The following is a 15,639-nucleotide window of genomic DNA, read 5'->3' on the forward strand; positions in this document are numbered from 1 at the left end:
ATTTCTGAAAAGATCCCCACTCGAAGATGCTAATAACAGAAGCACAAACTTCATCTGATTTCGGATATCTTGTACCAGAACCAACCTCAAAGCAATCCCGCAATTCATGATAAACCTTGGTTGATATAAGATGCTGACACTCACAAGTTTCTGAAGCTTCAGTACTGGGCATCTGCAGTTTCATAGTTCTGAAATTGATAATAATTTCCACGCTTTCCAGTTGCTGTACCAGATAGCGATGCATCTGATCGCCACCAGCCTCATTCCCATCAGCAAGATCCCTCCAAAACGATGGCCACGGCGTCGGCCGTAGCCTCATCCACTGCCACCAGACTTGTCGAAACACCATTGCCATCAGCGAGAGCTTAGGTGTGTCGGGAAGGCAGGAGCGCGGGTACTCCGCAGTCAGTAGTACGGGCGCCGCAGGTGCAACAATTTTGTTCGCGTCGTCGTACACGACTGTCGTCACCGTAGAGACTCACCGGGTGAAAACATCGGTGAGGATCACCCCAGGAGCGGCGTCCTCCTCAATGACCGTGTGCGAAGGAAACCGCTCAACTTCCTTGTCATTTCGGATGACGGCAAGCTCGGGGAAGACAACAGTGGTGGCGTTGAGGTCGATGGCGAGGTCGGGGCAGACCGTGGTGGCCTTGTTGACGCTGTTGATGGCGACAACTTGGTCCGAGCAATCCGTCGAACAGGTGATGTCCGCCATCGAGATGCAAGCAGAGGGCACATCATGGATGACCTCGAGGACCTCCTGGGCCTTGGTGGTGGAGGGGACGACGGGGAAGATGGCGAGCTCGGTGACAACTTCTGGAATTGCCGCCATCAATGGGTACTCGTCTGTGCCCGTGACTGGGACGCGGCAATCGCTGTCAAGGGAAGACTTGGGGGATGTATCGTGGCCGTGAGGCGGCGTGCTGGTGCTGGCCGTTGCAGGGATGTCAATGGCCCCGACGGACATGCCGTCATGACCAGAGATGGCCGCGGTGGAGTTGGTGAGGTCGACGGCGATGTCAACGGTGGGTGAAGTAGACGCTGGGGCCGGCAACACGTCGAGTGTAGCGCACCACATCTGCAGGCGACAACACCGATAGTAGATGCAGCGGCCATCCCAGTATGCGAACGCGTGCGCCGAAGTGAATCGGACATCCGCCGCTACACAAGGCTCTCCATCCTCTGATTTTGTTTGGGGATACACCACCAACTGCTCTACACCAAAGGGAGCGAAGAGGGAATACAATACATCAGCAGTGATAGGGTAAATCGCTTGCTCCACGACCATGCTGAGAACCTGATCTGAGGACATTTGGTGGCTAGTCATTTTGTCGAACATGAAGAAGGCGATGACTGGTGGAAAAAAAATTGGGACGGAAGGATGGTGGGCTGGCTCTGAATACCAGATGTTAGGTACCAGTTCACAATCCACTAGCAACACTTCATTACAGAGGAACCAATGTCTGATACCAGTGAATTGAGGGAGGATGGAGGAGGAAGAGGGAGGAACAGTAGGTAGGAGAAGGTAGGGGAGGAGGAGCCGCCGTGTCGTGCCTGATCCTACGCGAATACCTCCTCGTGGCCTGCTTCCCCTGTATTTATAGTCGGCACCCTGGTGGACTTGGCCCACGTACCACCCACGGGCAAGCCCAATGGGTCCCTAACACTGCACGTCGTAGGACGTGATGGGGACGAGCTGCTTTACTCCCGCGACCAGCTCGCGGTTGACGACGACACGCGCCTAGCAGCAGCCGATGCCGTAGCAGAGCTTGCTAGCGTCCAGCCTTGGTTACATGTCGTACGTTAGCCTTGATTACATGTCGTATGTTTGCCAGTCCGCCCCGCTCCCTCCGCGCGCGTGTTGCCGGCGCAGCGGCGGCTTGATCCGGATCGCGGTTGGGCTCATGGCTGGTTGCCGGCGGGGCGAAATAGAGGGCGACGGCGTGGGTGGGCATGGAAGGGCATTTTGACTAGTCAAAGTGCCTAGGTGGCCTTTTTTTTGCCAAGACACCTCTTGACAACCGGGACCCGTCTGTCATAAACAGGCTTAAAGCGTTATAATCCATCAATCGGTGTTATTTGCAAAAAAAAAAACATAGACATGTTGGTTTCTGTCAAAAAATGTAACGTAGTGTTTTTTAAACCTAGCTCTCAAATTGGTGGTTTATTGCAATTTACTCTTTGAAATCTGAAGGGGATAACTCTTCTCACCAAGCATCCAACCAGTGTCCCTAAAAAAAGCATCCAGCCACAGCCTGGTACTCTCATATTTATGTGATTCCCAAACAAGACCCTAATAGCAAGCAGTCTGGGTAAGGAAGAGGAAGGGAACAAATTGTGTTATGAATCATATTATGCAAAGGAAAGCACGTATGAGGAATGCATGACAAGTCAGAACTGTTCTTGTGATCATTGACATATCCAGGCACAATTCAATTGGTTGAAAAAGAAAGTGAGTTCATCACAAACCAACCTAAAAATAGCACAAGAGTATGATGAGAATGAGGTTAGGCCTCTCTAGGATCTTAAGTTGGGAAGGAGACACAAGATATATTTGCCAGAGTTTGCAGACAGCCGGCAGCAGTATCACTGTTCATCTCCATCATCTTCTCTTAGAAGACCAGCCCTTGCGGGATGTTAAATAGAGCACGAATTGTCTCACTGGCCATATCTAAGAGCTGTAAATACTCATCTGCCCCATCGACCAAGCACTGCAAATCATAAAAGTTAAATGAAAGGACTATGAGAAGAATGGAACAGAAGGACCAAGTCTTTTGAGAGATTCATTATGTCATATAGCACATGTAAATCGTGAACTTATTCCGACTGTAAACAAAAAGTCATGTTCTAACTTTGATCGATATTGCTGAAATACTCAGGTCAAGCTTCCCAGAAACCGAGAAGCAGAACATTACTTATCTTAAGCCTCCATTATAATCCTCTGTCATCAAATTTCCCTATGCGTTAATTTTTTTATGTTTTTCGTTCCCAATGCTTTATTTATTTTTTATGTTTTATGTTCCCAATGCTTTATTTTTTTAATTATGTTTTAGATTTCTCTATGACAACATGCAACTCATGAAAAACTGGTTGTTCTCGTACTACAATTTTGGATGGCTAACCCGTGAAACTAGCATATAAAGAATGAGACAAACCTTATCAGCTTCCCCAAGCTTTCTACATATTCTTGCCTTGTGCTCATCTGGAATATCATCCGCATTAACAATCACATCTAGAAACTGAATGTGAACACTTCAGTCGGTGGTAATTGTAAGATGAAAACAACAGGTAACACATCATGTCATCTATGTATACAAAGAGAAGAGAGCTGACCTGCGAGAGCAGCTGGGAAACTGGATATCCGTCAGCAATAATATTGCTAACTTCCTTGTTTGCCACATCAAATTCACCAGATTTGCATGCTACAAGCAATGACTTGACAATATCTTCAGGGATAGCCTGATGCAGGTGTTAGGAAAGCAACTTATCTTTATTGAAGGCCCAAGGGGCATATATATATTACACATGACTTGAGGTGTAAGGAAACTAAACGTAGACTAATAAGGACTCCTAGACCAATACTAATACTCCTTACCCGCCCCCCCCCCCCCCCCCCCCCTCAAATGCAAAGCAAAGTGTATGCAATAGCATTGCATTTGAAGAAGTGTGATACTAAAAAAAACATAATCCAAATCCGCGTCTTGAGAGTGTCGTCGTAGCATGAAGAGTCTTCAAAACCTGTCGAGTCGCCAAAGGGGATAATGAAGAGATGGCACATCAGAGGAAGACACCGCATCGATAGAAGATACAAGAGAAGATGGGTTGTCAAAAGAAGATGGCACATCAAGAGAAGAAGCATTGCTTAAAGAATCATGGCCCATGAAAACCGACGGCAAAAGAAGCTCAACGGCAAGAGAATGGGCTTAGATCCACAATGCAAAGAGAGGCCACATAAATCCTATACAGAGGACAATGACCAGAAAAAGGCTGATGGACATAGGTTTGGTGGACTCGCATGACATGAGAAAACACAAAATATCAACGGATTTGGTGGACGCAGCGGAAATTATAGAAAACTAGGAAGCTAGAAAGCACACATGAAGAAGCAAAAGGCATCGTGTATGCAGAAGACATTGGAAAAATAATCAAGATCGAAACGGAGTAGATGCTAGCACCCAGCCATGTACGTGGCTGAAAGGCAGCAAGGAGAGCTCCACAGCAGCGCAGAGCAGCGCCTAGAGCAGAAAAGGGCAGCAGTACAGCAGGACGTGTGAGAGTAGCTAGCATGAGTCGCACTGAGTTAAGATCGAGACAAGGCAGACGGAGAAACGGCAGCACACCCGATCTAGAGACGTGACCATCGGTGGCTCTGCCCGATCTGGACGGAAGGCCACCAGGCGGCCCGAATCAGATGGATGCAAAGTGTACAGCGACGGGATCCAACAGGCGGGTGCATCGATCCGGATGGGAGACCTGCTGCAGGGCACGTCAATCTGGGAGGGCAGGAGCGGCCGTCGATGAAGAACACGGACGTCCGTCGAGGGTCCAAATCCAGGAGTTGGTCCATGGCTGCCCAGCAGTGAACGTGTAGAGGCCCAACGGCGCATCAATCCAGTAGGCTTGCTGGGCGACCTGGAGCGGCCTGGGCGTCGATCTTGATGGCGATCGGGTGAGGCGGCAGTCAGCGCACGTCTTGGAGGGAGCAACAACGGGCATGTTCTTTCCGGACTCGATCAATCTAGTATCGATAGCAGCGGCGGCATGAGATCGATCCAGGGGATCGATCGAAGATAGATAATGGGAGAAAAAAAATCGATCATGAGGCGAGTTGCGGCGCCGGAGGGGACCTATGATGGATAAGTCTGTGTACTAGGGTCATTGTGGGGCTGCAGCACATGGTCCTTGTGGCAGTTAGGATAGAGTTCTTGACCATCAAGGACTGTCAGTTAGGATAGCATCTTAGACTGGCATCTCAGCAGCATCTCAGCATATGCTTGGCTGGCTAGCAGCCTATAAGTATGTAACCCCAACCCCTCAGGTTGGCATGGCATTGTGTGAGAAATAAACCAACGAAAATTGTCCCAACTCTCCTAGTGTCATCCACAACTATCAATGCTCAGGTTCAAAGGTCTAACAAGTGGTATCAGAGCCTCGTTATCTTGTACCCTGAGCATTTCCTGCGAGCAGCCCAAGTCGGTAGCAGCAGCTGCTCCGTCTGCCTCTGGCTACTTTCCTCCCTCCGGACTGTCGAGCAGCAGTTCGTCTTCAACAGCCTCCTCTTCACGCAACAGCCCCCCTGCAGCGAGCCATGTCTGCAAGTCGCTCTCAGCACACGGCTACCTCGAGCATGCGGCGCCGGCAGAAGGCCGAGCGCGCCGTGGCAGAGGAGCGTGAGCGAGCAGCTGTAGCAGCAGCTGCTGCGGCAGCAAGGGTGTCAAGGCTGGCTGCAGCGGAGCTGGCAGCAGCCAAAGCGGAGGTAGAAGCAGCCAGGGCGGAGTTAGAAGCAGCAGCAGCAGCAGCAGCAGACGCAGCACGTGAGGCTACGGCGGATGCCAAAGCACTCCGCGGCGGCTCCGACAGCTCCAGCAGCTCCGCGCCTGCGGACGACGGCGCTGACGCAGACCGCGCCAAAGTGGCGCAAGAGCGGACGGTGCAGTGGGCAGCCGAGCACGCCCGCGCTCCAGGTGGAGGTGCGCACCGTGACGGCGGCTGCAACGACCAGGACCGCGGCCTCTACGAGGTCCGGACTGTGGTCAGGGATGTTGGTCCCAGTGCTGGGTGGCCTACCCTCACTAAAACCAACTACGTCGAGTGGGCCGGGATCATGAAGGTCAGGCTCCAGGTGCGGCGCATGTGGGAGGCAGTCCAGGACAGCAACGTCGACCACCAAGAGGACCGACGGGCGCTGGACGCCCTCATCGCCGCAGTCCCGCCCGAGATGCAGTTCTCGCTTTCCAGCAAGCGGACTGCCAAGGAAGCTTGGGACGCCATCGCCGCGGCACGCATCGGCAGCGACCGTGCTCACAAGTCCACTCTGCAGGCACTTCGTAAGGAGTGGGAGAGCCTGGCTTTCAAGCCAGGTGAGGACGTTGATGACTTTGCTCTCCGTCTCAACACTCTGCTGCAGAAGTTGGTAAAGTTTGGTGATGCCACCTACACCGAGGAGAGAGCTGTCGAGAAGCTCTTTCGGTGCATCCCCGAGAAGTACAAGCAGATGGCTCGGTCGATCGAGTCCTTGCTGGACCTCTCCACGATGACAATCGAGGAGGCGATAGGTCGCCTCAAGGTCATCGACACCGACGAGCCACAACCTTCCTCGGGGCCCATCACCACCGGCGGGAAGCTGCTCCTAACTCGGGAGCCGTGGGATGCCAGCCTTGGTGACAGGAAGAAGGGGGAGCCTTCTTCCACGACGGGCGGCCGCAAGCGTGGCAAGCAGCGTAAGACGCGAAGAGGCCCCCCAGGCAGGGCACAAGGACGTGCCGAAGGGGACGCCCGCGGAGGCGCCAAGGACGGCGCCGCTGGCAAGCCCAAGCCGGCACAAGACAACAGCTGCCACAACTATGGCCGGTTTGGCCATTGGGCCAATGAGTGTCGGCAACCACGACAAGGCCAGGCCCACGTCGCACAGGCGAAGGAGGAGGAGACGGCTCTGTTCATGGCACATGCAAGCATTGAGCTATCTTCAGCGACACCAGTCGCAAAAGCTCTCATCCACCTCGACGAGCCAAAGGCGCACGCTCTTCTCGGCGATGCCTCCGGGAAGGACAAGACTACGGGGTGGTGCCTCGACACCGGCGCCACCCACCACATGACCGGTCGAAGGGAATTCTTCGCCGAGCTCGATTCCGATGCGCGAGGCTCCGTCAAGTTTGGGGATGCCTCCGCTGTGGAAATTAAGGGCGTCGGCTCCATCATCTTCACCACCACGACGGGAGAGCACCGGCTGCTCACCGGTGTCTACTACATCCCCGCGCTAAGGAACTCCATCATCAGCTTGGGACAGCTGGATGAGAACGGCTCACGCGTGCTGATTGAGCATGGGGTCCTACGCATCTGGGATCGCCAGGGTCGCCTTCTCGCCAAGGTACCCAGAGGTGGAAATCGACTCTACGTCCTTGATGTGCAGGTGGCACAACCGGTCTGTCTCGCTGTCCGTTGGGACGACGAGGCGTGGCAATGGCATGAGCGCTTTGGGCATCTTCACTTTGAGGCCCTGAAGCGTCTAAGTGCCAAGGAGATGGTACGAGGCCTGCCATGCCTCGACCATGTGGAGCAGTTCTGCGACATCTGCGTACTGACAAAGCAGAGACGACTCCCCTTTCCCCAACAGGCGAGTTTTCGGGCCAAGGAGAAGCTGGAGCTCGTGCACGGAGACTTGTGCGGCCCGGTGACGCCAGCCACACCAGGAGGTCGACGCTACTTCCTGCTGCCCGTCGACGATCTCTCTCGCTACATGTGGGCGATGATTCTCGGCAGCAAGGGAGAAGCGGCGAACGCCATCAGGCGCGCGCAGGCTGGTGTGGAGGCGGAGAGCGGCCGCAAATTGCGCGTGTTGCGCACTGACAACGGCGGCGAATTCACGGCAGCTGAATTCGCGTCGTACTGCGCCGATGAGGGCATCCAGCGCCACTACTCCGCGCCGTACAGCTCGCAGCAAAACGGAGTCGTCAAGCGGCGCAACCAGACGGTTGTGGGGATGGCTCGGGCTCTCCTCAAGCAGCGAGGGATGCCGGCTGTTTTCTGGGGAGAGGCGGTGCTGACGGCCGTCTACATCCTCAACCACTCGCCTACTAAGGCACTCGACGGCAGGACACCGTATGAGGCCTGGCATGGGCGGAAGCCGGCGGTCTCCCATTTGCGGGTCTTTGGCTGTCTTGCGTTCGCTAAGGAGCTTGGCCAGATTGGCAAGCTCGACGACAGGAGCACTCCGGGAGTCTTCATCGGCTACGCGGAGGGCTCAAAGGCCTACCGCATCCTCGACCCAAAGACACAGCGTGTGCGCACGGCGCGAGACGTCGTGTTCAACGAAGGGCGAGGGTGGCAATGGGACAAGGCGGTGGACGACGGCGCGACGCCGACGTATGACGACTTCATTGTCGAGTGCCCTCACTTCAAGGAAGCCAGGGGAGCAAGCAGCTCCTCTCCGCCGGGCACGTCTACCCCGGCCCCCAAAACTACATCGACTCCGGTGCCCGCTACGCCGCCGGCACCACAACTGGCGACGCCGCATACTCCAGCCCCGGCGGTCACCACTCCGGGTTCGTCTTCATCAGCACCAGCTCACGCAGAGCACAACCCGATGAAGTTCGCTTCCCCGCTCACTCACGACGAGGAGCGGGTCGACGCGTGGTATGGAGGTGAACAGCTGCGGTATCGCACGATGGATGATCTACTCGGCGACCAGCCGGTGCCGGGACTGATGCCATGTGACCTGGAGGCGCAGCTACAACTCGCGTGTGAGGACGGCGAACCACGGTCCTTTGCAGAGGCCGAGAGAGATGCGGCATGGCGCGCCGCGATGCAGGTGGAGATGGATGCGGTCGAGCAAAACCACACCTGGGAGCTCGCTGACCTCCCTCGTGGTCAACACGCAATCACCCTTAAGTGGGTGTTCAAGCTGAAGAGGGATGGAGCTGGCGCCATCATCAAGCACAAGGCTCGCCTGGTGGCCCGAGGCTTCTTGCAGCAGGAAGGAGTCGACTTCGACGACGCCTTCGCTCCAGTGGCACGGATGGAGTCCGTGCGACTTCTCCTTGCACTAGCTGCCCAGGAGGGCTGGCATGTCCATCACATGGATGTCAAGTCGACATTCCTCAACGGTGACTTGAAGGAGGAAGTCTACGTGCATCAGCCACCGGGTTTTGCGATTCCCGGCCAGGAGGGCAAGGTACTCCGCATGCGCAAGGCCCTCTATGGCCTACGGCAGGCACCTAGGGCGTGGAACGCCAAGCTGGACTCCACGCTAAAGAAGATGGGCTTCGAGCAAAGCCCGCATGAGGCCGCTGTCTACCGATGGGGCAGTGGAGGAAATGCCCTGCTGGTGGGCGTCTATGTTGACGACTTGGTGATCACCGGCACCAAAGATGCAGAGGTGGCGGCATTCAAGGAAGACATGAAGGCCACCTTCCAGATGAGTGATCTGGGGCTCCTCTCCTTCTATCTAGGGATTGAGGTGCACCAGGATCACTCCAGGATCGCGCTCCGACAGTCCGCCTACGCCAAGCGCATCGTTGAGCTAGCTGGGCTCACCGGCTGCCATCCAGCTCTCACTCCGATGGAGGAGAGGCTGAAACTGAGCCGCGACAGCACGACGGAGGAAGTGGATGCTACGCGGTACCGACGCCTTGTGGGGAGCCTTTGCTACCTCACCCACACACGGCCGGACCTAGCATTCTCCGTCGGCTATGTCAGTCGGTTCATGGAGCGACCGACGTCGGAACACCAGCAGGCAGTGAAGAGGATCATCCGCTACATAGCAGGGACCCTCGACCACTGCCTCCACTACCCTAGGTGTCCGGGGGCAGCACACTTCGTCGGGTACAGCGACAGCGACCACGCCAGCGACATCGACACCAGCAAGAGCACGAGCGGGATCCTCCTCTTCCTCGGCAAGTGTCTCGTGAGCTGGCAATCAGTCAAGCAGCAGGTGGTGGCCCTGTCTAGCTGTGAGGCTGAGTACATAGCGGCCTCCACCACCTGCACTCAGGCGCTTTGGCTCGCTCGACTGCTTGGTGATCTTCTCGTTCAAGACACCAGAACGGTGCAGCTCCTGGTGGACAGCAAGTCCGCGCTGGCCTTGGCAAAGAACCCCGTGTTCCACGAACGGAGCAAGCACATCCGGCTGAGGTATCACTTCATCCGCAGTTGTGTGGAAGAAGGGAGCATCGAGGCGAGCTACATCAACACCAAGGATCAGCTCGCAGACCTGCTCACCAAGCCTCTTGGGAGGGTCAAGTTCCTCGAGCTTTGCTCCAGGATCGGGATGATTCAACACTCCCACAAGACGACGTACAAGACTTAGGGGGAGAATGATGGATAAGTCTGTGTACTAGGGTCATTGTGGGGCTGCAGCACATGGTCCTTGTGGCAGTTAGGATAGAGTTCTTGACCATCAAGGACTGTCAGTTAGGATAGCATCTTAGACTGGCATCTCAGCAGCATCTCAGCATATGCTTGGCTGGCTAGCAGCCTATAAGTATGTAACCCCAACCCCTCAGGTTGGCATGGCATTGTGTGAGAAATAAACCAACGAAAATTGTCCCAACTCTCCTAGTGTCATCCACAACTATCAATGCTCAGGTTCAAAGGTCTAACAACCTAAACCTAGGCTCTAATACCATGTTAGGAAAGCAACTTATCTTTATTGAAGGCCCAAGGGGCATATATATATATTACACATAACTTGAGGTGTAAGGAAACTAAACATAGACTAATAAGGACTCCTAGACCAATACTAATACTCCTTAACAGCAGGAAGGTCAACTTGATGAAAACGGAATAGTTTGACCTCCCAAGAGAAGACAGAGAATAAACAGTTTCTTGTTCAAATGAATGAATGACCAACTCTTTTCACAGTAAAATTTATCACAGCATGAGATTGCAACTAAACAATTTGATCACACCATGTGCAGAACCTTACCAAAACAAAATCCTGGTCCAAATCCACTTTATTAAAGTTCAAGAGAACAACATTATCAAGCAAGCAAGTTTTTCGTATAACAATATGTTGCAGGAAGCAAAAATTGTAATTTGACATGTAAGTTGGGATTTGCAAGAAAGTGTGTGATGATATACCCCTGAAACACTAATCAGGTCGCTGGAAGAAATAGAAGATCCAAATAAGCGAGCTGCACTCTGCAACCACAAAAAGTAACATGAATGGACATACTTAAACCATAGCATAATGCAAAGTGCTAACTGAGAAAACCATCAGACCTGAAGATAAGTTATAGCACGACGAAGATCTCCTTGAGAGATGGCACTTAATGTGGATAGCGCCTAACATGGAAAATACAGAAGCCACTCAATATGTCAAGATAAGCCAACAATTGATTAAAGGATCTGTGGCAAAACTTGGGCTGGGAATATGTTTGATGTGGACATATATTTTGAAGTGAAAATAGTAAGGTTACCTGAGCATCCAGAGTGAGCCCTTCTTCATTGCATATATGCAAAATGCGGTTGCTCATCACATCTTCTGAAAGAGGCTTGAACCTAAACTTTGCACATCTTGATGCAAGTGGCTCTATTATCCTGCATTGCACAATGATCATGGGTTCATAAATTCAATAAATAATGTACCACAGGAAAAATAATATGAACAGATTGATGAATACCTGCTGATATAATTGCATATAAAAAAGAATCTTGTCACTTTGGAGTAAGTCTCCATAGTACGCCTCAATGCATTCTGCAAATAAATCATGGTATCATCAACTCACACATACTTTATAAAGTACTGCAACAATGATGATATATGAGTGCTACATATGGTAATGTACCTGGGCATCTTCTGTCATCGAATCTGCTTCGTCTAGTATAATAATCTTGTATGGTGGGCAGGGATAACCACTGAAGGCCATAGCAAAACAGAAATAGACAGTGATCAACAATGTAACTATCAAACGAAAATCAGAAAATCTGAAGGTTCCTAATCATGTTGAGCTTACCCTTTCCGTGCAGAACCAACAGCCACAGCAGCAAAATCCTTGATCTTTGTCCTCACCACATTAATTCCCCGTTCATCACTGGCATTAAGCTCCAAAACTCTTGACTTGTAGAGCTCTGGACTGAGTTATCCAAAGAGGGCCAGAAAACTAAACTGAGTTTCCAATCATACTGGCAGTAATCTCATATAGTTTTTACTACCAGAGATGCTGGAACCAATTAATTATCACAATCAAAGGATAAGACCTTTAGGGAAGCATCTATAAAGCTTAAACTACCGAAGGTTCTCATTTCTTGAATTAGAATTGAATATGCATCATTCAACTCATTAACCCAATGATGAAGCATCTATAAAGCTTAAACTGCCGAAGGTTCTCATTTCTTGAATTAGAATTGAATATGCATCATTCAACTCATTAACCCAATGATGAAGCATTAACATGTTTGCATATTCTAACGAGTATTGCCATACCTATGGCACAAAGATATCCTCACTGTCCAATAATAAAGCAGGCATTCTACTTGTTACATGGCCCAGTGAGTATTAGTGCATCACATAATCAGTAAACCATACCCTCGAAACAATTGTTGTTGTTTTCAAACATACACCCAATTCTTAAGATTGTACTGATTAGACAATCCAGCATCTGCCAAATGAAAAAAACTAACATCATGACGGTCCATTCTTATCAAAAGCTCCAACTTTCTAGAAAGAAATGTAATCCCATTACTACACACTGTTTGCGCACAACAATGAACAGAGTTAGCACGCCATTCTGATGAATGGATCTCCATAGAACTCTACAGCAAACTATATACAGAAGTAGCTCAACATCTATTGACTCAGAACATTGCACAATGCACCATGCGCATCAAATGCTCCCATTACATTGACTACTGTTACACCATCGCTGACCATTGACAAGCATGACACCTAGGGGTGTAAATGGCAAATAAATGGCGTCCACAAGTCCCGTTTAGTTAGTTTTAGCTAGCCACATAGTTAATTTTCCTCGGAAAAAAGCTTTATTGAACTGTTAGACCATACATGGGCTTAAACGGGACCCGGTTTACATCCCTACCTTCTAAGTTGATGATTACTGCTAATACTGACCCAAGCAGAGACAAATACAGAAAACCAAGAAAAATGGCCAGCAAGGGAGTACCCGTAGAGCTGATAGGCAATGGCGAGCGCAGTGGTGGTCTTCCCCGTGCCAGGCGGACCGTAGAACAGCATGTGCGGCAACTGCAAGGGACCAAACATCAAATAAGACACCTCCCAAGGGGCTCAATGAACAGATTAGAAGACAAAAACATCGTCACGACTCAGATGGAGAGCTAGGGTTAGAGAGAGCGCGCGCGCGAACGTACGTCGGCGGTCTCGAGGGTGTTGGTGAGCACACGGACCACCTCCTCCTGGTGCGCGACGTCCTTCACCTGCCTCGGCCGGCTGCGACGTCAGGAACAGGCGCAATTAGAGCAAAACCACGAGGGCTTCTTCGCAAACTGCGCGAGAAATGGGGAAATCCGGGGGGGGGGGGGGGGGGGGGGGTGAAGGGGGGGAAGGGGGCTTACTATTTCTCCACCCATGGTTGTGACGACGGCACGAGCGGCGCCATCTCTCCTCCTCGGATGCCGCCGCGACGAAGGGAAATGGTGAGGCCTGCGCAGGCGGGGGCGAGCGGCGGGCGGCTGTCTCGGTTTCGCGCGCTGTGGGGGGGGAGGGGGTCGAGGGTTGAGAAGTACCACTTTTTAACACTTTTAAGAGTTGAAAAACAGAAGTAAAGATTAGAACCCTCAAACCCAACTCTTAAACTGCTTTAAGGGTTGGATTTGAGGGTTTTAGTCTTTGCCTCAACCACAACCTTTAAAACTTTTATTTCATATATCACACATTTCATCATATGACATATCACAAATTCCATCACATTTGACATAAAACAATAATCATTCTAGTTATTATTACAACACCAAATAAAACAATAATCATTCAAATTGTTACAACAATGTTTGAGCAAATTACATAATTGTTTGAATCAAATAGGACATAGAAAAGTAAAACAAAGATACATCATGGACCAATGCGCCGCCCATCCAACTGCCGGTGGTGCTCTATTAGATCATCCCGGAGTCGATCATGAGTGGTTGCATCCTCAATCTCACGATGTGCTTGAAGAAAAGCGTGTATGCAAGAAGGATTTCTTTCCGGTTGCACACGGGTACCAACATTGTCATAGAAACAAGGGAGGTTTAACCCTCTTTCATCCTCTAGGATCATGTTGTGTAGAATCACACAACATTTCATGATGTTCATCAAGGGTTTTTTGTCCCAAAATCGAGCTGGACCACGAACTATGGCAAACCTTGCTTGCAAAACACCGAAAGCTCTCTCAATATCCTTGCGGGCTGCCTCTTGTGCCTTGGTGAAATGAGCCTCTTTTCTTGTTAAGGGCACCCCATTTTTCTCCTTGATGGACTTCACAAGAGTTGCCTATTCGGGATAGATGCCACCGGTGAGATAGTATCCCATTAAGTACTCATTGTCCATGATTTTGTAGTTGCAAGCTGGAGCATCCCCAGAAATTAATCTTTTGAACAAAGGAGATCTATTGAGGATATTGATATCATTGAGTGTTCCCAGCAACCCAAAGAATGCATGCCAAATCCATGTGTCCTGAGATGCTACGCCCTCAAGCACAATGGTAGCATCACGGCTTTTACAGCAATACATTCCGTGTCATGCCTTTGGGCAATTTTTTCACCTCCAATGCATGCAGTCAAGACTACCTAGCATCCCCGGCCATCCCCTTTTTTCATTCATTTCCATTAATCTCTTTGTATCTTCCTCGTTTGGTGCCCGAAGATACTGCTCGTTGTACAGCCGAATGACCAACTTGGCAAACCTACAGACTGACTCCGTGGTTGTATCTTGCCCAATGCGAAGATACTCGTCGGTATAATCCGCGGGTATGCCATAAGCGAGTACCCGCATTGCCGCCGATATCTTTTGATATGCACTAAACCCCATGATACCGGCGGCGGATCTATGACGTTTAAAGTAATAGGAGGCGGCCTCACAATCGTTGACAATCTTCACAAACAAACTACGCCGCATTCGGTACCTTCTGCGGAAGAGACGAGGAGGGTATGTAGGTACCTCTGCGAAGTAGTCTTCCATCAAATGCTCGTGTCCGAGAGCGCGGTTCCGGTAGATGGTGACTCGCCCCATCTTCGACCCTCTCCTCTGATCCATCAGCTTCACGCGGTTTTCAAAGGATTGCACGTCGATGAGGAGGCTCATCATCTCGACGTCGTCGTCTTGCAACAACTCATCGATGTCCGAATCGTCGGATGACGACCAACCCGACGAATCGGACAACAAGTCCATGTCGTTGTTGTTCACCTCCATCTACACAATACAACAAACAATAAATTATGAGTGCCAACAATGAATCAAAAAGGAAAAAAAATAAAACAAAAAGGAAGAACAGGAAGCATACCTGCGGGTTGGGGGCGGGAGGCGGGGGGCGTCGAGGGGAGGCGGGGGCGTCTGGCGCGACGGCTCGAGGAGGCCGGCCTGCCTCTGGCCTCTGGGGGGCGGGAGGCGGCTGGGGGAGGGAGGCGACTGGGGGCGGGGGCGGGGCCGACGGCTGATGCGGGCGGGCGGGGGACGGGGCGCCGGGGCGGGAGGCGGCGGCGCGGGAGGCCGGGGGATGGGACGCCGGGGTGGGAGGCGGCGGCGCGGGAGGCCGGGGGTGGGGCTCGGGGCGGGGCGGCCGGGGGCCGGAGTGTAGGGCGGGAGGCGGGGGGCGTCGAGGGGAGGCGGGGAAGGGCGGATCCGGCGGCGGGGAGCGTGGCGCAGGGGCGGGATGGCGGCGGCGTCGAGGGGAGGCGGGGGCCGGCCGGATTGGCGGCGGGCGACGGCCGGCGGCTTGGGAGGGAGGAAGCGGGAGGTTGGGGACGGGAAAC

At 52.1% G+C, this 15,639-nt stretch overlaps 3 protein-coding genes and 1 pseudogene across 3 annotated transcripts; 1 reads left to right on the plus strand and 3 right to left on the minus strand.

The window, feature by feature from the left end:
• Positions 1-476: 476 nt before the first annotated feature.
• On the minus strand, positions 477-2,249 carry LOC147970876 (uncharacterized). Its single transcript, XM_087525802.1, has one exon. The coding sequence runs from the start codon at positions 1,337-1,339 to the stop codon at positions 479-481; it is 861 nt and encodes a 286-aa protein (XP_087381928.1). The 5' UTR covers positions 1,340-2,249; the 3' UTR covers positions 477-478.
• A 140-nt stretch (positions 2,250-2,389) lies between these two features.
• Positions 2,390-13,415, minus strand: EMB1968 (ATPase family associated with various cellular activities (AAA)). Its single transcript, XM_048673251.2, has 12 exons — positions 13,246-13,415; positions 13,042-13,120; positions 12,837-12,916; positions 11,673-11,792; positions 11,505-11,574; positions 11,340-11,413; positions 11,136-11,256; positions 10,939-11,001; positions 10,798-10,857; positions 3,334-3,459; positions 3,156-3,239; positions 2,390-2,711 (listed from the first exon to the last, which is right to left on the minus strand). Exons 1-12 carry the CDS (start codon positions 13,287-13,289, stop codon positions 2,613-2,615), a joined length of 1,020 nt encoding a protein of 339 aa, XP_048529208.1. The 5' UTR covers positions 13,290-13,415; the 3' UTR covers positions 2,390-2,612.
• On the plus strand, positions 5,309-6,815 carry LOC147970877 (uncharacterized; annotated as a pseudogene).
• A 1,013-nt stretch (positions 13,416-14,428) lies between the features above and the next one.
• LOC147970878 (uncharacterized) lies at positions 14,429-15,079 on the minus strand. Its single transcript, XM_087522706.1, has one exon. The coding sequence runs from the start codon at positions 15,077-15,079 to the stop codon at positions 14,429-14,431; it is 651 nt and encodes a 216-aa protein (XP_087378832.1).
• Positions 15,080-15,639: the final 560 nt, after the last annotated feature.

Source organism: Triticum urartu, chromosome 5A (assembly GCF_056163025.1).
Source record: "Triticum urartu cultivar PI428250 chromosome 5A, HENAU_Tu73, whole genome shotgun sequence".
In the NCBI taxonomy this organism is placed as follows: domain Eukaryota; kingdom Viridiplantae; phylum Streptophyta; class Magnoliopsida; order Poales; family Poaceae; genus Triticum; species Triticum urartu.

Excerpts from the sequence above, each read along its gene's own strand:
- LOC147970876 (XM_087525802.1), bottom strand. The coding sequence starts at position 1,339 with ATGTTCGACAAAATGACTAGCCACCAAATGTCCTCAGATCAGGTTCTC.
- EMB1968 (XM_048673251.2), bottom strand. The coding sequence starts at position 13,289 with ATGGCGCCGCTCGTGCCGTCGTCACAACCATGGGTGGAGAAATA. Across the intron at positions 11,793-12,836 it reads ATTGCCTATCAGCTCTACGG|TCCAGAGCTCTACAAGTCAA; the intron begins GTACTCCCTTGC and ends TGGATAACTCAG. Across the intron at positions 3,240-3,333 it reads TTTCCCAGCTGCTCTCGCAG|TTTCTAGATGTGATTGTTAA; the intron begins GTCAGCTCTCTT and ends GTTCACATTCAG.
- LOC147970878 (XM_087522706.1), bottom strand. The coding sequence starts at position 15,079 with ATGGAGGTGAACAACAACGACATGGACTTGTTGTCCGATTCGTCGGGT.